Source organism: Leptodactylus fuscus, chromosome 11 (assembly GCF_031893055.1).
Source record: "Leptodactylus fuscus isolate aLepFus1 chromosome 11, aLepFus1.hap2, whole genome shotgun sequence".
NCBI lineage: Eukaryota > Metazoa > Chordata > Amphibia > Anura > Leptodactylidae > Leptodactylus > Leptodactylus fuscus.
The window spans coordinates 86,001,344-86,018,570 of NC_134275.1; the positions used below are offsets into that span (position 1 = coordinate 86,001,344).

General features: G+C 44.0%; 1 protein-coding gene across 6 annotated transcripts; it reads left to right on the forward strand.

The window, feature by feature from the left end:
- The first annotated feature begins 249 nt into the window (after window positions 1-249).
- LOC142185379 (N-acetyllactosaminide beta-1,3-N-acetylglucosaminyltransferase 2-like) lies at window positions 250-16,181 on the forward strand. Of its 6 annotated transcripts, none has more exons than XM_075260796.1 (7): window positions 250-275; window positions 2,559-2,740; window positions 2,903-2,983; window positions 3,562-3,701; window positions 4,089-4,251; window positions 5,517-5,711; window positions 14,815-14,903. In XM_075260796.1, exons 1-6 carry the CDS (start codon window positions 258-260, stop codon window positions 5,680-5,682), a joined length of 750 nt encoding a protein of 249 aa, XP_075116897.1. In that variant the 5' UTR covers window positions 250-257; the 3' UTR covers window positions 5,683-5,711; window positions 14,815-14,903. The 6 variants fall into 6 exon arrangements, with proteins under 6 accessions (XP_075116897.1, XP_075116895.1, XP_075116896.1 ...); XM_075260794.1 differs by lacking the exon at window positions 14,815-14,903 and adding an exon at window positions 14,673-14,804; XM_075260795.1 differs by lacking the exon at window positions 14,815-14,903 and adding an exon at window positions 14,603-14,732.
- Window positions 16,182-17,227: the final 1,046 nt, after the last annotated feature.

Below are 17,227 nucleotides of genomic sequence, written 5' to 3' on the forward strand. Positions count from 1 at the left end.
GCCCCCTGTACTATCTGCCCCTCTCTGAGGTAACTGAATGCCCCCTGTACTATCTGCCCCTCTCTGAGGTAACTGAATGCCCCCTGTACTATCTGCCCCCCTCCGAGGTAACTGTCCGGCCCTTACCATCATTTACCGTATATAACGAGTACTGTCACCTGTAGAGATCACTCTCTTTAGGCCACACCCATCTCACGCACGTTCACCAATCAGCAGTCCCGGCGAAGCGAGTTCTGATCACGTGGTACATATTCAACATGGCGGCGCTCAGGCTGGTAGGTCAAATGTTAGAGAAATCTGTGTATTATGTGAGAGACTGGAGCAGACGGCCGGCAGCTGTATATACCCGAGTACGTGCGCAGTGTGCTGTACCGACCGCTGGTGCTGTGTCAGAGCCCGGACACCGGCTGTAGTTACCGAATATCACAGCGGCCGAATTTATGTAACCGGCGCCACTACAGATTCACTTCTATTCAGGGTAATACGGTACCAGCTGCAGTACGTGGAACACTTGTCAGCGACCAATTAGCGCGCTGCTTTTATTTTGTAACTTGTATTGGAATAATAAGAGCTGGAATCTGATTGGCTGCTGTGGACACGTGACCAGCTGTTGCCCTACAGTGTGCTTATAGAGTTCTATTGAGCTTATTAGTTTGTCAGTACTTTCCTTATAAAGTAGTTTCCTCTGGAAAATATATGAAAAAGTGACAACTGGGCGTTACCCTCCTCCTTGTCAGAGAGGCTTGTTGTATGCTGACACTGTACTGAGGGTGTGATATGTTTCCAGGAGGAGTAACAGAGGAACAACCCCATACAGGATTGTAAGGAAAGATACTCCAGGATTGTTGTTTAATGGGAAATACAAATATGTCAGGAGAGGCCACACCTTGTAGAAAAGCTGCAGGAGGGAGACGCAGAACAGAATTCTAAGCGCTTTACTATATAGCTCCCATTATTTCTGACGTCACCCAGCTTCTCTGCAGCGTGTGGCCCGTCCTTAAAGGGGTCTCCCATACACATAATCATATCCATACTTGTAGATAATTAAAAGTTAAACATTTTTGCAAATATAAGTAGTTAAAAATTCTGCAAAAATTTAAAGATTTTCTCTAACTTTCTTAGTGGTGACGGTCTGTTATCTTAATCGGTTGCCAATGGATATGACCACTAATGCAGAAACTTTCCATGGTCTGGGTCTTGTCAGGAATGCAGCTATGATTTCCTTATTGTAGCCGGGTTATCAGGCAGGGACACTCCATGTATCAGAAGATATCCCGGCCACAATAAGGACATCATGGCGGATATTCTGACCTTAGAAAGTCCCTGCATTCATGGTTGTATCCCCTGGCAACCGATCAGGATAACAGACTGTGACCAGAAGATATTTGGGGAAAATCTTTAAAACTCTGCAGAATGTTTAATTACTTATAGTTGCAAAAATGTTTAACTTTTAATTATCTACAAATTTAAAAATAATTATGTAGATGGGAATACCCCTTTAAGTGTGTCGGTCACCAGGGTGAAGTATATCCCAGCTCCATAGGTCGGGCTCACCTCTATGTAAACCTTTTCCACTTATGCAGATTTTGTTCCTCTGTTGCCCTGATATTTGTTCATTTCCATATATGCAAATAAGCAGTCCGAGGATGAGTCTGCTGCCTTGTTTTCAGTGTGAGGCAGAGATTGTAGCAGGACACTGAAAAATGATGCGTCCTGCTCAATCTTGCTGTGGGGGCAACGGCTGATTCACGATCAGATATGGCGGCTCGAGACTCCCTGCTCATAAGGGCCATTCCTCTGGGCTTAAGGCTGGTCTTACAATTGCGGACACATTATATTCAGTGCGGCCTCTTACACCACCGGATATTTTATCTGTAGTGTGCCGGTCCGCACTTTATAAAGCAGGTCTGCAAAGGCTGTGAATTCACGGCACTGCACGGACTCGCCCATAGAACTCTATGGGCGAGTGCAGCAGTTCACTGCGTCTGCGGTGTCTATGTTGCTGATCAGCATCCGTAAAATCATTGCGGCCGTGTAAGACCAGCCTAAATTTGTGACAGAGAGGCGATGTTCTACGTCGCCATCCCATTATGGGTACACCACTGCGGAAAATGAAGTGGTGTTCCACAACCAAATCCACGCCGACTTCCTCGGTGTGAACTTACCCTTAGGAGGTCGGGATTCCTTCTGTAACTGGGGCCAATGTATCAACCCCAGATAACGGGGAAGTTAACAAAAAAATAATGCAATGTTAAAATGTCCCCCAAATGTTATCACTTTATCTATGGCACAATGTGTGAAAAAATATACAAAAAGTAAAGAGTGTGATAAGGCAGACCATGGCTGATCCGGGTACTGTGTCCGTCACGTGGACTGTAATGGCGGACTGTGCGAGCCATCAAAGGTTCATTTACTGATCGATTATATATGTAATAAATACAGTCACCTCTGTATACTGGTGTCATACATGACATGACCTGCCTCACCCACTGATGACCCCAATAATGACCGGTCAGGATGTCGGTCTCACTATTATAATAACTTCTGTCCTGTCTCAGCTGCAGAGTGTCCGGGTGCTGCGCGCCCACAGTCACGGCGTCCTCCGATACAGCTCGTCCCCCATATCTTCAGAAACCATGGAGAAGGTCCGGCAGTATCTCATAAATAACTCACCGACTATCCAGACTTTAATGAAGTGGAACTCCAACTACAAGTTATGGAGACTGAAGAATCAGAACGAGTATGTATTGTGTGTCCTGCAGAACGTGGAGCGCGTCGTCACATGTCACGGATAGTCCCTGTTACCACCTGTGAGCTAGACTATATAGGAGCGCTGGTGTCACCAATAGGGCATCACCTGATTGTTCACATTATTTATTATGTTTCTCCTTCTTCTTTTTAGGAGTTTTCATGTGACCGAACGCTTGTATGGAAAGAATGGTGCAGCGGCATGTTACACGCTGGAGCAGAAGGGAGGTGTGAGGTGCGGCCCCCATACTGCATGTATCTATAGGGGGAGATCACAGAGAACAAGTACTATCCTTCCATGGTTGGGGACCAGCTAAAGGACAAGTGGGGGTCACGCTGTACTTTGTTTTTTGGGGTGGGGTAATCTACATGTTGCTGTGTGTTGTCTTAAAGGGGTCCTCAAAGCCATATGCTATTAATGTCTGGAACCATCACCTGTCTCCAGAACAGACATCTCCCCAGGCAGGTTGAGGGTCGGGGGACCTCTATTCTAGATTTGGGATCCACATCCATCTTTCCTGTAGAGATGACATAAAGACGGGAATACCCCTTTAAGGAAATACTTGGTGGGCTCTTCACTCCCTCATTGATAGCCAACCAAGAAGGCTGCAGTTACAGCTTCCACATATCATATTAGCTGTCACCCAGCTTTTCTAGAGCCATGAACTACAGATGTGCCTTGTTGTGCAGAGTATATGGAGCAGGGATGCATTGTACTTTAGGAAAGCTGGGTGAATACCCCTGTAAGGTGATGTTGCCCCCCCTTCCCCCATCCTTTACACTGAGCGTCACCTGCTTTTTTTTTCCCTCCAGGTTCAAAGGTCACACGGAGTGGTTCCGGCCAGACCACAAGGGACGTTATAATTGGGATTTCCTGCAGCACAAGAATGTTCCTATAGAATGTGTGGACTTGAGCGGCAGCACGGTGACCTACATGGGCCTGGGCAACCTAGGTAAGGCCACCAATGACCCATCACCTGCCTGCCATCTACTGACATCAATCTTTAGATCATTTTACAAGATTTCTGTTCGCTGTCAGTGAATGTGAACTGTGCTGTGTACAATATTCAGAGGCTGAATGTCGATCCTGAAGAAGTCACATGCTCCCATACACTTACTGTATCCTGCAAATGTGTAAGACCTAGGATATACAGCAACTGAATGTAAGCAATGATGCCGCTGTTCACTGACAGCAAGCAGAGGCTGTAAAACATAACGTATATGGGAGAGTCATTACATCAATCAGCCTTATTGTAGAGAAGGGAAGGAGAAGAAGAAATTACGGGATAAGCACAGACACCATTCAGATTTTCTAACATGGCGCACTTTCTTCCACACAGTGGGACTGCATGAGCTGCGGGAGCTGAACCTGAGCCGCTGCCAGTACATAGACGACTGGGCTTTAAGTCGACTGCATGTATTCAAGGATTCCTTAGAAGTTCTGTCATTGGCTGGATGTCGTCAGGTGACAGAACGAGGCTTGGCCACCCTGCACCACCTACAGTGAGTGCTCCCCTTTAAGTCAGTTCACTCCAATGTCTGTACTTCTGGTTTGTTGTGCAGATCTCTTATATAGAAAGTCTATTGTTTAACGACAACTCAGCGATTGTTAGAGCAGGTGTCCGGGTGTATACAGGTTTATTTGGCCACCCCGTCTACCCACATGGAGAAACGATCAAGAGCTAAAGGGGTCTTTCAATCTGGGCAAGATATGCATATTTAGAGGTAGCTTCTACATGTATATATGGAGGTGAGCACAGAGGCAGTCTCTACATGTATATATGGCAGTGAGCGCAGAGGCCGCCTCTACGTATATATGACAAATAAAAAAACAAGAAAACTTGGTGATCTTCAGTAGTTGATACCTTTTTAATGGCTAACTCAATGAGTTAGCCATTAAAAAGGTATCAACTACTGAAGATCACCAAGTTTTCTTGTTTTTTTATATTTCTAACCCACTGGCTAACACGGTACAACAACGAACATTTTCCTTATACTATATGACAGTCCGCACAGAGGCAGCCTCTACTTGTATATATGGAGGTGAGAGCAGAGGCAGCCTCTACGTGTATACATGGCGGTGCGGGTAGAGGCCGCCTCTACGTATATATGACAGCACAGAGGCAGCCTCCACATATATATATAGAGGTGAGAGCAGAGGCAGCCTCTATGTATATATATGACAGTCAGCACAGAGCCAGCCTCTACATGTATATATGGCAGTGAGCACAGAGGCAGCCTCTACATGTATATATGGCAGTGAGCACAGAGGCAGCCTCTGTATATACTGTATATATGGCAGTCAGCACAGAGGCAGCCTCTATGTGTATATATGGAGGTGAGAGCAGAGGCAGCCTCTATGTGTATATATGGCAGAAAGCACAGAGCCAGCCTCTACGTGTATACATGGAGGTGAGCGCAGAGGCAGCCTCTACATGTATATATGGCAGTGAGCACAGAGGCAACCTCTATGTGTATATATGGCGGTGAGCACAGATCAGGCGAGGATCACATCTGTATCTGCAGAGTCCGCTGAAAAGTTCTCCACGGAGGACTTTTTCCTCTGCTTTCAGTTTAAAAAAAAAAAATGGACCCCCATCATAATCAATAGGATCCGCCGGGCTCCATGTGTACCCACTTTTTTAGCAGTCCGTCTCCCCGTTGTTCGGCTCCCCCAGCAGGCCTGAACAATGGAGGGCTGGTGCGAGTCGAGCGTTACTCTTCTGCTTGTATTATTGGTGTGGCCTAACCCTCAGCACTTTCCTCAGGAATCTGAAGTATTTGGATCTGTCGGACCTCCCGGCCGTCAACAATAAGGGATTAACACTGATCCTCCTGGAGGAGGTGCTGCCGGCCTGTCAGATTGTAGGGATTCATTACACCGATGGGCTTCAAGCAGAGGGAGCTGCGGACGGCTCGGAGTGTGCGAATTGAGTCGAGTCATGGAGGCCGTCGCTGCTAAGGTGAGTGATATTTGCATTAGAAGGTGTGAGCGTGTACCTCGGACATGTCTTGTACTTATGACTACCTTGACATATTAAAGGAGTTTTCCAGGTTTTATTTACTGATGATCCATCCTTAGGATAGGAGTCAGTTGCAGATCAGCGAAGGTCCAGCACCTGGGGTCCCTGCGGATCAGGTCATGGGTCACATTGCCTGTCCATTGGTCACATGGCTTGTTTGCAGCTCAGTCCCTTTTACGTGAATGGGCTGAGCTGTGATACCAGGCACACACTATACAATGTACTTGGTAAGAGGCCGTCTGAATGCTGCAGCCTCTTCAAACAGCAGGTTGTTGGGGGTCCTGGATGCCAATCTTCAATTCGTAACCTACTTAAGGATAGTTCACCAAATATCAAGCTTGCAAAGCCCCTTTAAAGGCCATCCGTATCTGATCTGTAGGGGTCCCACTTCTGGGCCTGCACCGATCAGCTGCCTCTGGGCCTCCGAAGCTACAAGGCCTCCTATTTAAGCAGCCTGCCCACCTCTCCTGACATGTCTGGTTTACTAAATACTTGCATGGCCAACAATATAACAAAACTCTGTTATGCCTTTCCTCTGTTATTCCTCCTGGAAATGTGCTAATACATTGACAGCTGAGTGATCCTATCACCCTTACAATCGGCTGTATCCCCGCACCGTGTGATCGCAATTGGACAGCCCACCACTAATAACATCAAATATTGGATTATTTATGAATTCCCAGGAGGAATAACAGAGGAATGACATAATGTCCAGCTATAAAGAGATGATCCATAATTGTTATATTAAGGGAAATCTAAGTATGTCGTAAAGCAGACATTACAGGAGAGGACACGACCTGAATTATAGTCCGGAGCTGCGGTCACGATTTCCCAGGCTCTATTACTCCAGTATTCCTTCCTGGCAGTGCTTGTTCATCTGATGCCCCGTGAAGAGCGATGTAGGGAAAAAATATCATCTTGACCGGAGTTCTCCTTTAAGTAGCCGAAACACCTTTATAGGAATGGCGGTCACATGACAGGAAGTCCAAGCATGGGTGAGGTAGTCTGTCGCTGCTATCATGGCAACTGCAGGGCCCGATTAACCATTACATGGCTGTTGTTGTTCACCAATTAGGAGAAGCTGAGAAAAAATAAAGTAAGACGTATGCCGGGCCGTGTTCACATTACACGTAAGTCTTCTATCCAGGGTAGCAGACCGTACAGGTATATGTCTTGTATATCACACGTCGGCTTTCTTGCTAGAAGCCATATATATAGTGTAGTATACATTTTTAGAATAGCGCGGCCTACTGCACAATAGTATATATGTTGCCGTATAGCGGCCTGACCGTGGCCTAGTGTTCTTGGCACCATACAGCTTAAGGCCAGGTTCACACAGAGTATTCTGGCTCGTCATTTGGTACATAGACGCCGCGGGAGGATTTGCGGGCCGTATACGCTCCCATTGTTTTCAGTGGGAGCCGATACCGTACACGTGGCGCTATTTTGCGGCCGCCGCAAAATCACGGCCGCAAAATAGCGCCGCGTGTACGGTACCGGCTCCCATTGAAAACAATGGGAGCGTATACGGCGTCTACGTACCAAATGACAAGCCAGAATACTCCGTGTGAACCCGGCCTAATAGTGAGGTGAACAAAGCCTTAGGACGCAGATTACGGATAAACCGATTCACATAAATGGTTCTCATGAACTAAAATACTCTAAAAACTGTGGATCTGCCATTAAAGGCCTCGTTGCCCCTAACAACCAATCACAGCGCAGCTTTCATGCCAAATACTGCTCTGAAGAAATGAAAGCTGCTCTATGATTGGTTGTTATGAGTAATAGGGGACTGTTTGCTGTTCCTTCCCTACATCCCTATTTTCCCAGCGTAGTCGCACCGGTGACATCTGACATTGACCCCCTGGTTGTGAAATGGACGTGCAAACAAAATGGTAAAAAGACAACGCGAGGATTTGGCTGTAAATTCTCTTACGCCATGACTATATAATACATAGTTATCAGGTTTCTCTACTTGCTGACTGACCTCATTTACACTGCAGGGCAACAAGACATCTATTCGGGGACATAGCAACAAGCTCCGCCTTACAGACTCCTTTAGAGATGGACACGCCCCTTAGACTCACCTGATATTTCCTGAAACAGCAGCAGCGCCCTCCAGAGGGGAATCCATACACTGTGGCCTAATGGGATGACTCTTTTTAAAGGGGTTTTCTGGCCCCAAATGAATTTTCCATACTAATCTGTATGTGATCTGGGGCGTCTGACACCTGGACCCTGCACAGATCCGCTAGTGTACAGGCAGTACAAGTTAAAGGAGCGGTGCTGCAATTCCCGGGTCCAGCGCTATGCAGTGGATGGGGGCGCTGTACTGCTCCTATTACCTACAGAGATTCGGGGGAATATTGTACCTTTGCATGGTATATTAGGAGTAGCCTGTCAGGTCTCAGAGCAGGGGGACTTTAATAGAAGCAGCAGTGCACCTTCTGATGAAGCAATGCAGAAAGAATGGTTTTTTTTTAGGTATATGCAAATCAGCCTGCAAGTGCACCAGGGGCGGGGCCTGACTTACCAACAGACTGCCACAAGTGCTTTCACTTTCCTCTGCCCAATACCATCCCTTTAGCTGTTTTTGACATTTGTGCCCCCTGTCTGTAGGCAAATCAGGCCCCGCCCCTGTTGCACTTGCAGGCTAATTTGCATATCAATAAAAAGATGATTATCTCTGCATTGCTTTATTGGTTTGTTTCCACTCCCCTACTTGCACTATTGTTAGTTTCGGAGGCATTTTGGACCCAATAGACTCTCTTTTTAAAGGGATTTATATTAGTGCTCATCCTGAGCTGCCTGGTTCATAGCCAAAGCAGAACTGTCAGATAAATTATTACACCCTTCTAGATTATAGGAGATAAGAAGCAGGAAGGTTATTGTAGACTTATAGGCCATTCAGAGTCTGTAGAAAGCTGAGTGACAACCTCACAGGCACGGTAATGGCTTGTGTTGTTGTCAGCGCTCCAGCGCTGGGATGATCCGACTACCCCAGTACATTAGATTCTGGAAGTGATCGCCAAGGTTCATCCTTTGCTGAATAATTTAGTGCTGCTGAGACTCTTGGGTTCTTGAGAATAAAGTCACTGGTGAGACAGGAGGAAGGAGGAGAAAGAGAGGGGAGGGGGGAGAGGCTGCTGGTACATAGGAGGAGGCCGCGGGCTGGCAGGGAGTGGTGACGGCACAAGTCACTGGAGCGATGCTGGAATTATCTGTGCCACATCTGTGTAAGGTAAGCCGAGTGTCAGTGACAGCCACGCTGTCCGCCGCAGGTCACATGGAGCCGCTGCTGTTACCAGTCCATTTATCTGCATAGGAGGCTGAATATTCCAGTGCTGTAGATATATATACACTGCAGGCAAGGGATTTACTGTGTCAGCTACAAGCTGCATCTCTCCGGGAGCGTCTAGACCTTAGGGAACATCCATCTAGAGGAGACGCCGCTTCAACACCAATATGGGACATTACCAATGTGGAGAACTGGAGGAGTCAGGACACTCGGCTGCCGGGGGTCTGCCTTATAGCAAATGTGGTGGAAAGTAGGCGAAAATGTGCACCCTGGAAGCATGGGGTTATCGGGGGGGGGGGGGGGGGGGGGTAGCGTCCAGTACCTGTTGCTGATACATTGTGACATCAGCCGTAGTCTGCAGACTAATTACATTACCATTAGAGACGATTGGACATGTCGTAATTCAGTCTTATTATAGTGATGGATATTCTGTATCCTCTGCCATCAATATAATATTCTGTATCCTCTGCCATCAATATAATATTCTGTATCCTCTGCCATCAATATAATATTCTGTATCCTCTGCCATCTCTATAATATTCTGTATCCTCTGCCATCTATATAATATTCTGTATCCTACACATCTATGTAATATTCTGTATCCTACACATCTATATAATATTCTGTATCCTACGCCATCTATATAATATTCCGTATCCTCTGCCATCTATATAATATTCTGTATCCTACACCATCTATATAATATTCTGTATCCTCTGCCATCAATATAATATTCTGTATTCTCTGCCATCTATATAATATTCTGTATCCTACACCATCTATATAATATTCTGTATCCTCTGCCATCTATATAATATTCTGTATCCTACGCCATCTATATAATATTCCGTATCCTCTGCCATCTATATAATCTGTATCCTACACCATCTATATAATATTCTGTATCCTCTGCCATCAATATAATATTCTGTATCCTCTGCCATCTATATAATATTCTGTATCCTCTGCCATCTTTATAATATTCTGTATCCTCTGCCATCTATATAATATTTTGCATGCTATGCCATCTATATAATATTCTGTATCCTATACCATCTATATAATATTCTGTATCCTCTGCCATCTTTATAATATTCTGTATCCTACGCCATCTATATAATATTCCGTATCCTCTTCCATCTATATAATATTCTGTATCCTACACAATCTATATAATATTCTGTATCCTCTGCCATCTATATAATATTCTGTATCCTACACCATCTATATAATATTCTGTATCCTCTGCCATCTATATAATATTCTGTATCCTCTGCCATCTATATAATATTCTGTATCCTACACATCTATATAATATTCTGTATCCTCTGCCATCTATATAATATTTTGCATGCTATGCCATCTATATAATATTCTGTATCCTATACCATCTATATAATATTCTGTATCCTCTGCCATCTATATAATATGCTGTATCCTACACATCTATATAATATGCTGTATCCTACACATCTATATAATATGCTGTATCCTACACATCTATGTAATATGCTGTATCCTACACATCTATGTAATATTCTGTATCCTACGCCATCTATATAATATTCCGTATCCTCTGCCATCTATATAATATTCTGTATCCTACACCATCTATATAATATTCTGTATCCTCTGCCATCAATATAATATTCTGTATTCTCTGCCATCTATATAATATTCTGTATCCTACACCATCTATATAATATTCTGTATCCTCTGCCATCTATATAATATTCTGTATCCTACGCCATCTATATAATATTCCGTATCCTCTGCCATCTATATAATCTGTATCCTACACCATCTATATAATATTCTGTATCCTCTGCCATCAATATATTCTGTATCCTCTGCCATCTATATAATATTCTGTATCCTCTGCCATCTTTATAATATTCTGTATCCTCTGCCATCTATATAATATTTTGCATGCTATGCCATCTATATAATATTCTGTATCCTATACCATCTATATAATATTCTGTATCCTCTGCCATCTTTATAATATTCTGTATCCTACGCCATCTATATAATATTTTGCATGCTATGCCATCTATATAATATTCTGTATCCTATACCATCTATATAATATTCTGTATCCTCTTCCATCTATATAATATTCTGTATCCTACACAATCTATATAATATTCTGTATCCTCTGCCATCTATATAATATTCTGTATCCTACACCATCTATATAATATTCTGTATCCTCTGCCATCTATATAATATTCTGTATCCTCTGCCATCTATATAATATTCTGTATCCTACACATCTATATAATATTCTGTATCCTCTGCCATCTATATAATATTTTGCATGCTATGCCATCTATATAATATTCTGTATCCTATACCATCTATATAATATTCTGTATCCTCTGCCATCTATATAATATGCTGTATCCTACGCCATCTATATAATATTCTGTATCCTCTGCCATCTATATAATATGCTGTATCCTACACATCTATGTAATATTCTGTATCCTACACATCTATGTAATATTCTGTATCCTACACATCTATATAATATTCTGTATCCTACATCATCTATATAATATTCCGTATCCTCTGCCATCTATATAATATTCTGTATCCTACACCATCTATATAATATTCTGTATCCTCTGCCATCAATATAATATTCTGTATCCTCTGCCATCTATATAATATTCTGTATCCTACACCATCTATATAATATTCTGTATCCTACACATCTATGTAATATTCTGTATCCTACACATCTATATAATATTCTGTATCCTACGCCATCTATATAATATTCCGTATCCTCTGCCATCTATATAATATTCTGTATCCTACACCTCTATATAATATTCTGTATCCTCTGCCATCAATATAATATTCTGTATCCTCTGCCATCAATATAATATTCTGTATCCTCTGCCATCTCTATAATATTCTGTATCCTACACATCTATATAATATTCTGTATCCTCTGCCAACTATATAATATTCTGTATCCTACGCCATCTATATAATATTCTGTATCCTCTGCCATCTATATAATATTCTGTATCCTACACCATCTATATAATATTCTGTATCCTCTGCCATCAATATAATATTCTGTATCCTCTGCCATCTATATAATATTCTGTATCCTACGCCATCTATATAATATTCCGTATCCTCTGCCATCTATATAATATTCTGTATCCTACACCATCTATATAATATTCTGTATCCTCTGCCATCTCTATAATATTCTGTATTCTACACATCTCTATAATATTCTGTATCCTCTGCCATCTGTATAATATGCTATATCCTACACCATCTATATAATATTCTGTATCCTCTGCCATCTATATAATATTTTGCATGCTATGCCATCTATATAATATTCTGTATCCTCTGCCATCTATATAATATTCTGTATCCTCTGCCATCTATATAATATTCTGTATCCTCTGCCATCTATATAATATTCTGTATCCTACGTCATCTATATAATATTCTGTATCCTCTGCCATCTCTATAATATTCTGCATCCTCTGCCATCTATATAATATTCTGTATCCACTGCCATCTATATAATATTCTGTATCCTCTGCCATCTATATAATATTCTGTATCCTCTGACATCAATATAATATTCTGTATCCTCTGCCATCTATATAATATTCTGTATCCTACACCATCTATATAATATTCTGTATCATCTGCCATCAATATAATATTCTGTATCCTACGCCATCAATATAATATTCTGTATCCTACGCCATCTATATAATATTCTGTATCCTACGTCATCTATATAATATTCTGTATCCTCTGCCATCTCTATAATATTCTGTATCCTACACCATCTATATAATATTCTGTATCATCTGCCATCTCTATAATATTCTGTATCCTACGCCATCAATATAATATTCTGTATCCTACGCCATCTATATAATATTCTGTATCCTACGTCATCTATATAATATTCTGTATCCTCTGCCATCTGTATAATATTCCGTATCCTCTGCCATCTATATAATATTCTGTATCCTCTGCCATCTGTATAATATTCTGTATCCTCTGCCATCTATATAATATTCTGTATTCTACACATCTATATAATATTCTGTATCCTACACATCTGTATAATATGCTATATCCTACACCATCTATATACAGATAGGAAGGACTAAGCAATTGCAATAACCTGCGAGCAGGGCAGGATGGCTTTGGTGCACTTTGCTGCCTTTTTATGGTGCAATCAGACATTGGATGTTTCCCAGATTTTTCTTAAATTTCTGACATGAATCCAATGTCTCAGGGGCGATTCCCATCTTATAAAGTGACAGCGTGTCTGTAAGTGGGGACCCAAATGATCTTGAGACTAAAGGGGCTCAGGGTGCTGTACCGCTGTCACTATTTTTCCTTGCACAGCAGCGCTCCATCTGCAGGAAGTTGCACCATTGCTCCATTCAAGGTAATTGGTCTGGCTGCAGTTCCCTGCACGGCCAGGTGGTCAGGGGCGCTGCTGTGCAGGGGGATCCTAGAGTGAGATACAGCACTACACCAGCGATGCCACACCTTCATTCTTAGGCTCTGCGGGGGTCCTGGAGAGATATGACAACACTTTATATAAAATGGAGAGACCCTTTAAGACTGAGATCACACAATACAAAAAAAGATGCATTTTTCGTCGCAGATTTTTCAGTTTTTAAGTCAAAGCCAAGAGAGGCTTCAGAAGTTCTAGGAAATCTAGAGGAACACTTTGTACTCCTCCCTTCTGCCTGGCACACCTGGCTTGGCCTAAAAAAAGAAAAAATTACAAAATCTGCAAAACAAAATGCGGTGGGCCTCAGCCTTAAAGGGGAACTCCACAGTGAGCGCTCTGTATCTGAACCTTTATTAAGCTGTATTAAAGGAGTTTCCCTGCTTTTCTGTTTATGGCCTGTCCCAAACAGCTGATAGGTGCGGGAGCTTTCCAGGATCGGGGTTGGGTCTGTTATTATAGGGTGCCCCATATTGGGCAATCAGTGGGGTTTGTTATTATAGGGTGCCCCATATTGGACCATCGATGGGGTCTGTTGTTATAGGGTGCCCCATATTGGGCAATCGATGGGGTCTGTTGTTATAGGGTGCCCCATAGTGGGTAATCGATGGGGTCTGTTATTATAGGGTGCCCCATATTGGGCAATCGATGGGGTCTGTTATTATAGGGTGCCCCATATTGGGCAATCGATGGGGTCTGTTATTATAGGGTGCCCCATATTGGGCAATCGATGGGGTCTATTATTATAGGGTGCCCCATATTGGGCAATCGATGGGGTCTGTTGTTATAGGGTGCCCCATATTGGGCAATCAGTGGGGTCTATGAGCTCAGATCCCTTCTTTATTTCATCGTTGCATATACCAGTAGTCTCCACCCATTGGCTCTCCAGTTGTTGTGGGGTTACAATCACCAGACCGTCACACAACGTCTGGAGAGCCGCAGGTTGGAGACCCCGGTCCTCTTCAGTATGGCGTCCTGTAGCTTGACCTTCTTCCTTTTTGCTTGTTCTTGCAGTGTCTGGCTCTATAGGCGACCCCTAGACCTTCTGCTGGACTAATGATTTCTATATGTGATATCTTTCCAGCCCATGTCACGGTCAGCCATGGTGCGATGCCGGAAGTTCAGCATCTCAGTGGTCGCCCTTTTTGCTCTCGTTGTCATCAAAATTTTCATTGATGTGAATTACCCTCCACTCCAACTCTCTGACCCGCCATCTATCTCCCCAGAACCGGACAGGAACCCACTGGTCTTGTTGGAGCCCTTACAGGATGATGAGAAGTCCGCCATGGCCGCCCTTCATTCCTTGGCACAGAACTTGAAAAAACTGGTGCCCACTGCGGGCGCCTACTGGAACATGGCGCAACTTCAGCTACTGGACCTAAAGAGGCCGCAGGCATGGACGTGCAGCAAACCCACCGCTCAGGTAAAACCCGCCGAGCCATATCCAGAACTCTTAGTGTCCTTTTTGGCCCAGGATCAATGTCGAAACCATAAGATGATCATAAATCAACCAGACAAATGTCCGCTCAATAGGACTTTTCTTCTTCTGGCCATCAAGTCTTCTCCACAGAACTTTGCACAGAGGCAGGCGGTGCGGGACACCTGGGGGGCCGAGAAAAGCTATGGGGGCAAGTACGTAAAATTAGTCTTCCTCCTGGGCACGGTCTCGGTCATTGATCTATCGCCTTTCTTGGAGTATGAGAACAGCCGCTCACACGACCTTCTTCAGTGGGACTTTGAGGATACCTTCTTCAACCTGACCTTAAAGGACCAGTTGTTTTTGGGGTGGGCGAGGACCTATTGTGCCAGGGCCACTTATATACTGAAAGGAGACGATGACGTTTTTGTCCGGACGCCCAAGGTGGTGCACGTCCTGTCCTTACTGGGCGGCCATAAACATCAGTCACTCTATATGGGACATGTCGTCAAGTTAGCCAAACCCTACAGAGACCCTCAAAGTAAATATTATATTCCTGCCTCTTTCTATATGGGGATGTATCCGCCCTATGCGGGGGGAGGAGGGTACGTCTTTTCAGGCTCGCTCACCCCATGGCTCTACTTGGCGTCCCATTTTGTGTTCCCCTTTCCCATTGATGACGTCTACACTGGGATGTGTTTTATGGCATTGGGGGTGAAACCAATCGGGCATCCTGGATTTAAGACATTCAGTACACCAAAGAAGGAGAAGTCGTCCGGCTGCTCGGAGAAGAACCTTCTCTTAGTACATCAGAAAAGCCCCCAAGACATGTTGAAGATGTGGGGGGAGAATCTGGAGGGGGCACCGACGCAGCAGTGCTGACAGTGACAGGGCCTGGTGTACCGTCTGAGTCTTCTCGGTCCATTCTGACAAATCCAAATAGGACCTGCTGTAAAAACATGGGAACGGAAGACCGGAAGGTTCTCAGGTAGCATGGCGGCGGTGTGCATGACGCCTTATCGTACACCGGACCGCCCCTTTATTCCCGTGCCTCCACCTACTTGCCTGTTCTTGCAAATATGTTCTGGAGTATGGCCAAGGCGAAATGTGATGTCGGGACGTTGTCTGGTTTGTGCTCTTTATAGGAAACAATACATTACATTATTTATAATAAGAAGGGTTTCATCTCTTGTCCATGTTCATTGAAATATATGGATGTCCAAAATTCTGCACTCTGATCCTAAATGATCTGAGAATCTGCCCCTATCAATACAGGGCTATGTGCTTCCAACAACAGCGCCACAGCGGTGCACAGGTTGTGTCTGGTATTGCAGTTCGATTCAATATTATGCACAATCTGGGGGGAGGGGAAAGCAGCCTTGTTTTTTTTTTTTATTATTATTTTTCTGTACAGTCTCATGCACGTGGTGGAGTCCGGACTGCAGAGTCCATGTTTGTCGGCCATGTTACCTGGCTCGGACTCCCTTCATCATAGTGATCTATAATGGCCAACATGTAGACCATAGGGCGGGATCATATATCACTGGGGCGCAGGAGGTTTGGTCAGGATTCCTCTGTGTGCACAAGGTCTTACATTTCATGGAATTGTTCACACGGTGGTGAAAGGTAACTGAATTCTGTGACGTCCTCGCGGTTTCCATTAGCACTGGGATGAGATGAGAGCGGTAATCTCCTTTCCTCCCTGCTTTGCTTTACAATCCATCACGGTTACAGAAGTGATTATTGTAGCGTTAAATAATGGGTTAAAAGCGCCGACTTCCCGCCATGCCGGAGGACCCCGGGCCCCATGGTGGCTGCTCAGCTGCATTATCTCATGTGGTGTCATTAGGACGCAATTACAGGGAATACTGGGAGTAATTATGGCGAGACTACTACAGAGCGGGATCAGACGGAGACGATTGTTACCGCCATAAAGGGCAATTATATACCGCAAGGAACCGTGTCATGGCCGCCCTCGCATCTCATCGTACAGATATGGGTTGTGGTGTGAATACAGGAAATGGAGATGACAGTCCAGACGGGAATAAGATTGTCGATGAGCCCTTAACCCTGTAATGACTGAGACCACTAATTTTTATTTTTTACTTCTGAATTTCTGGTAACTTTGTTATTTTTACACTGTTAGGGTGCATTCACACTACGGACCGCCAGCGTGTATCAGAGCCGTACACGCTGGCATTACAGCAGGGCTGCCGGACACT

Bases quoted from the DNA above. Each gene is read 5' to 3' on its own strand.
- LOC142185379 (XM_075260791.1), top strand. From the start codon at position 5,691: ATGGAGGCCGTCGCTGCTAAG. The intron at 5,712-14,672 runs GTGAGTGATATT...ATATCTTTCCAG, and splicing joins TGGAGGCCGTCGCTGCTAAG to CCCATGTCACGGTCAGCCAT.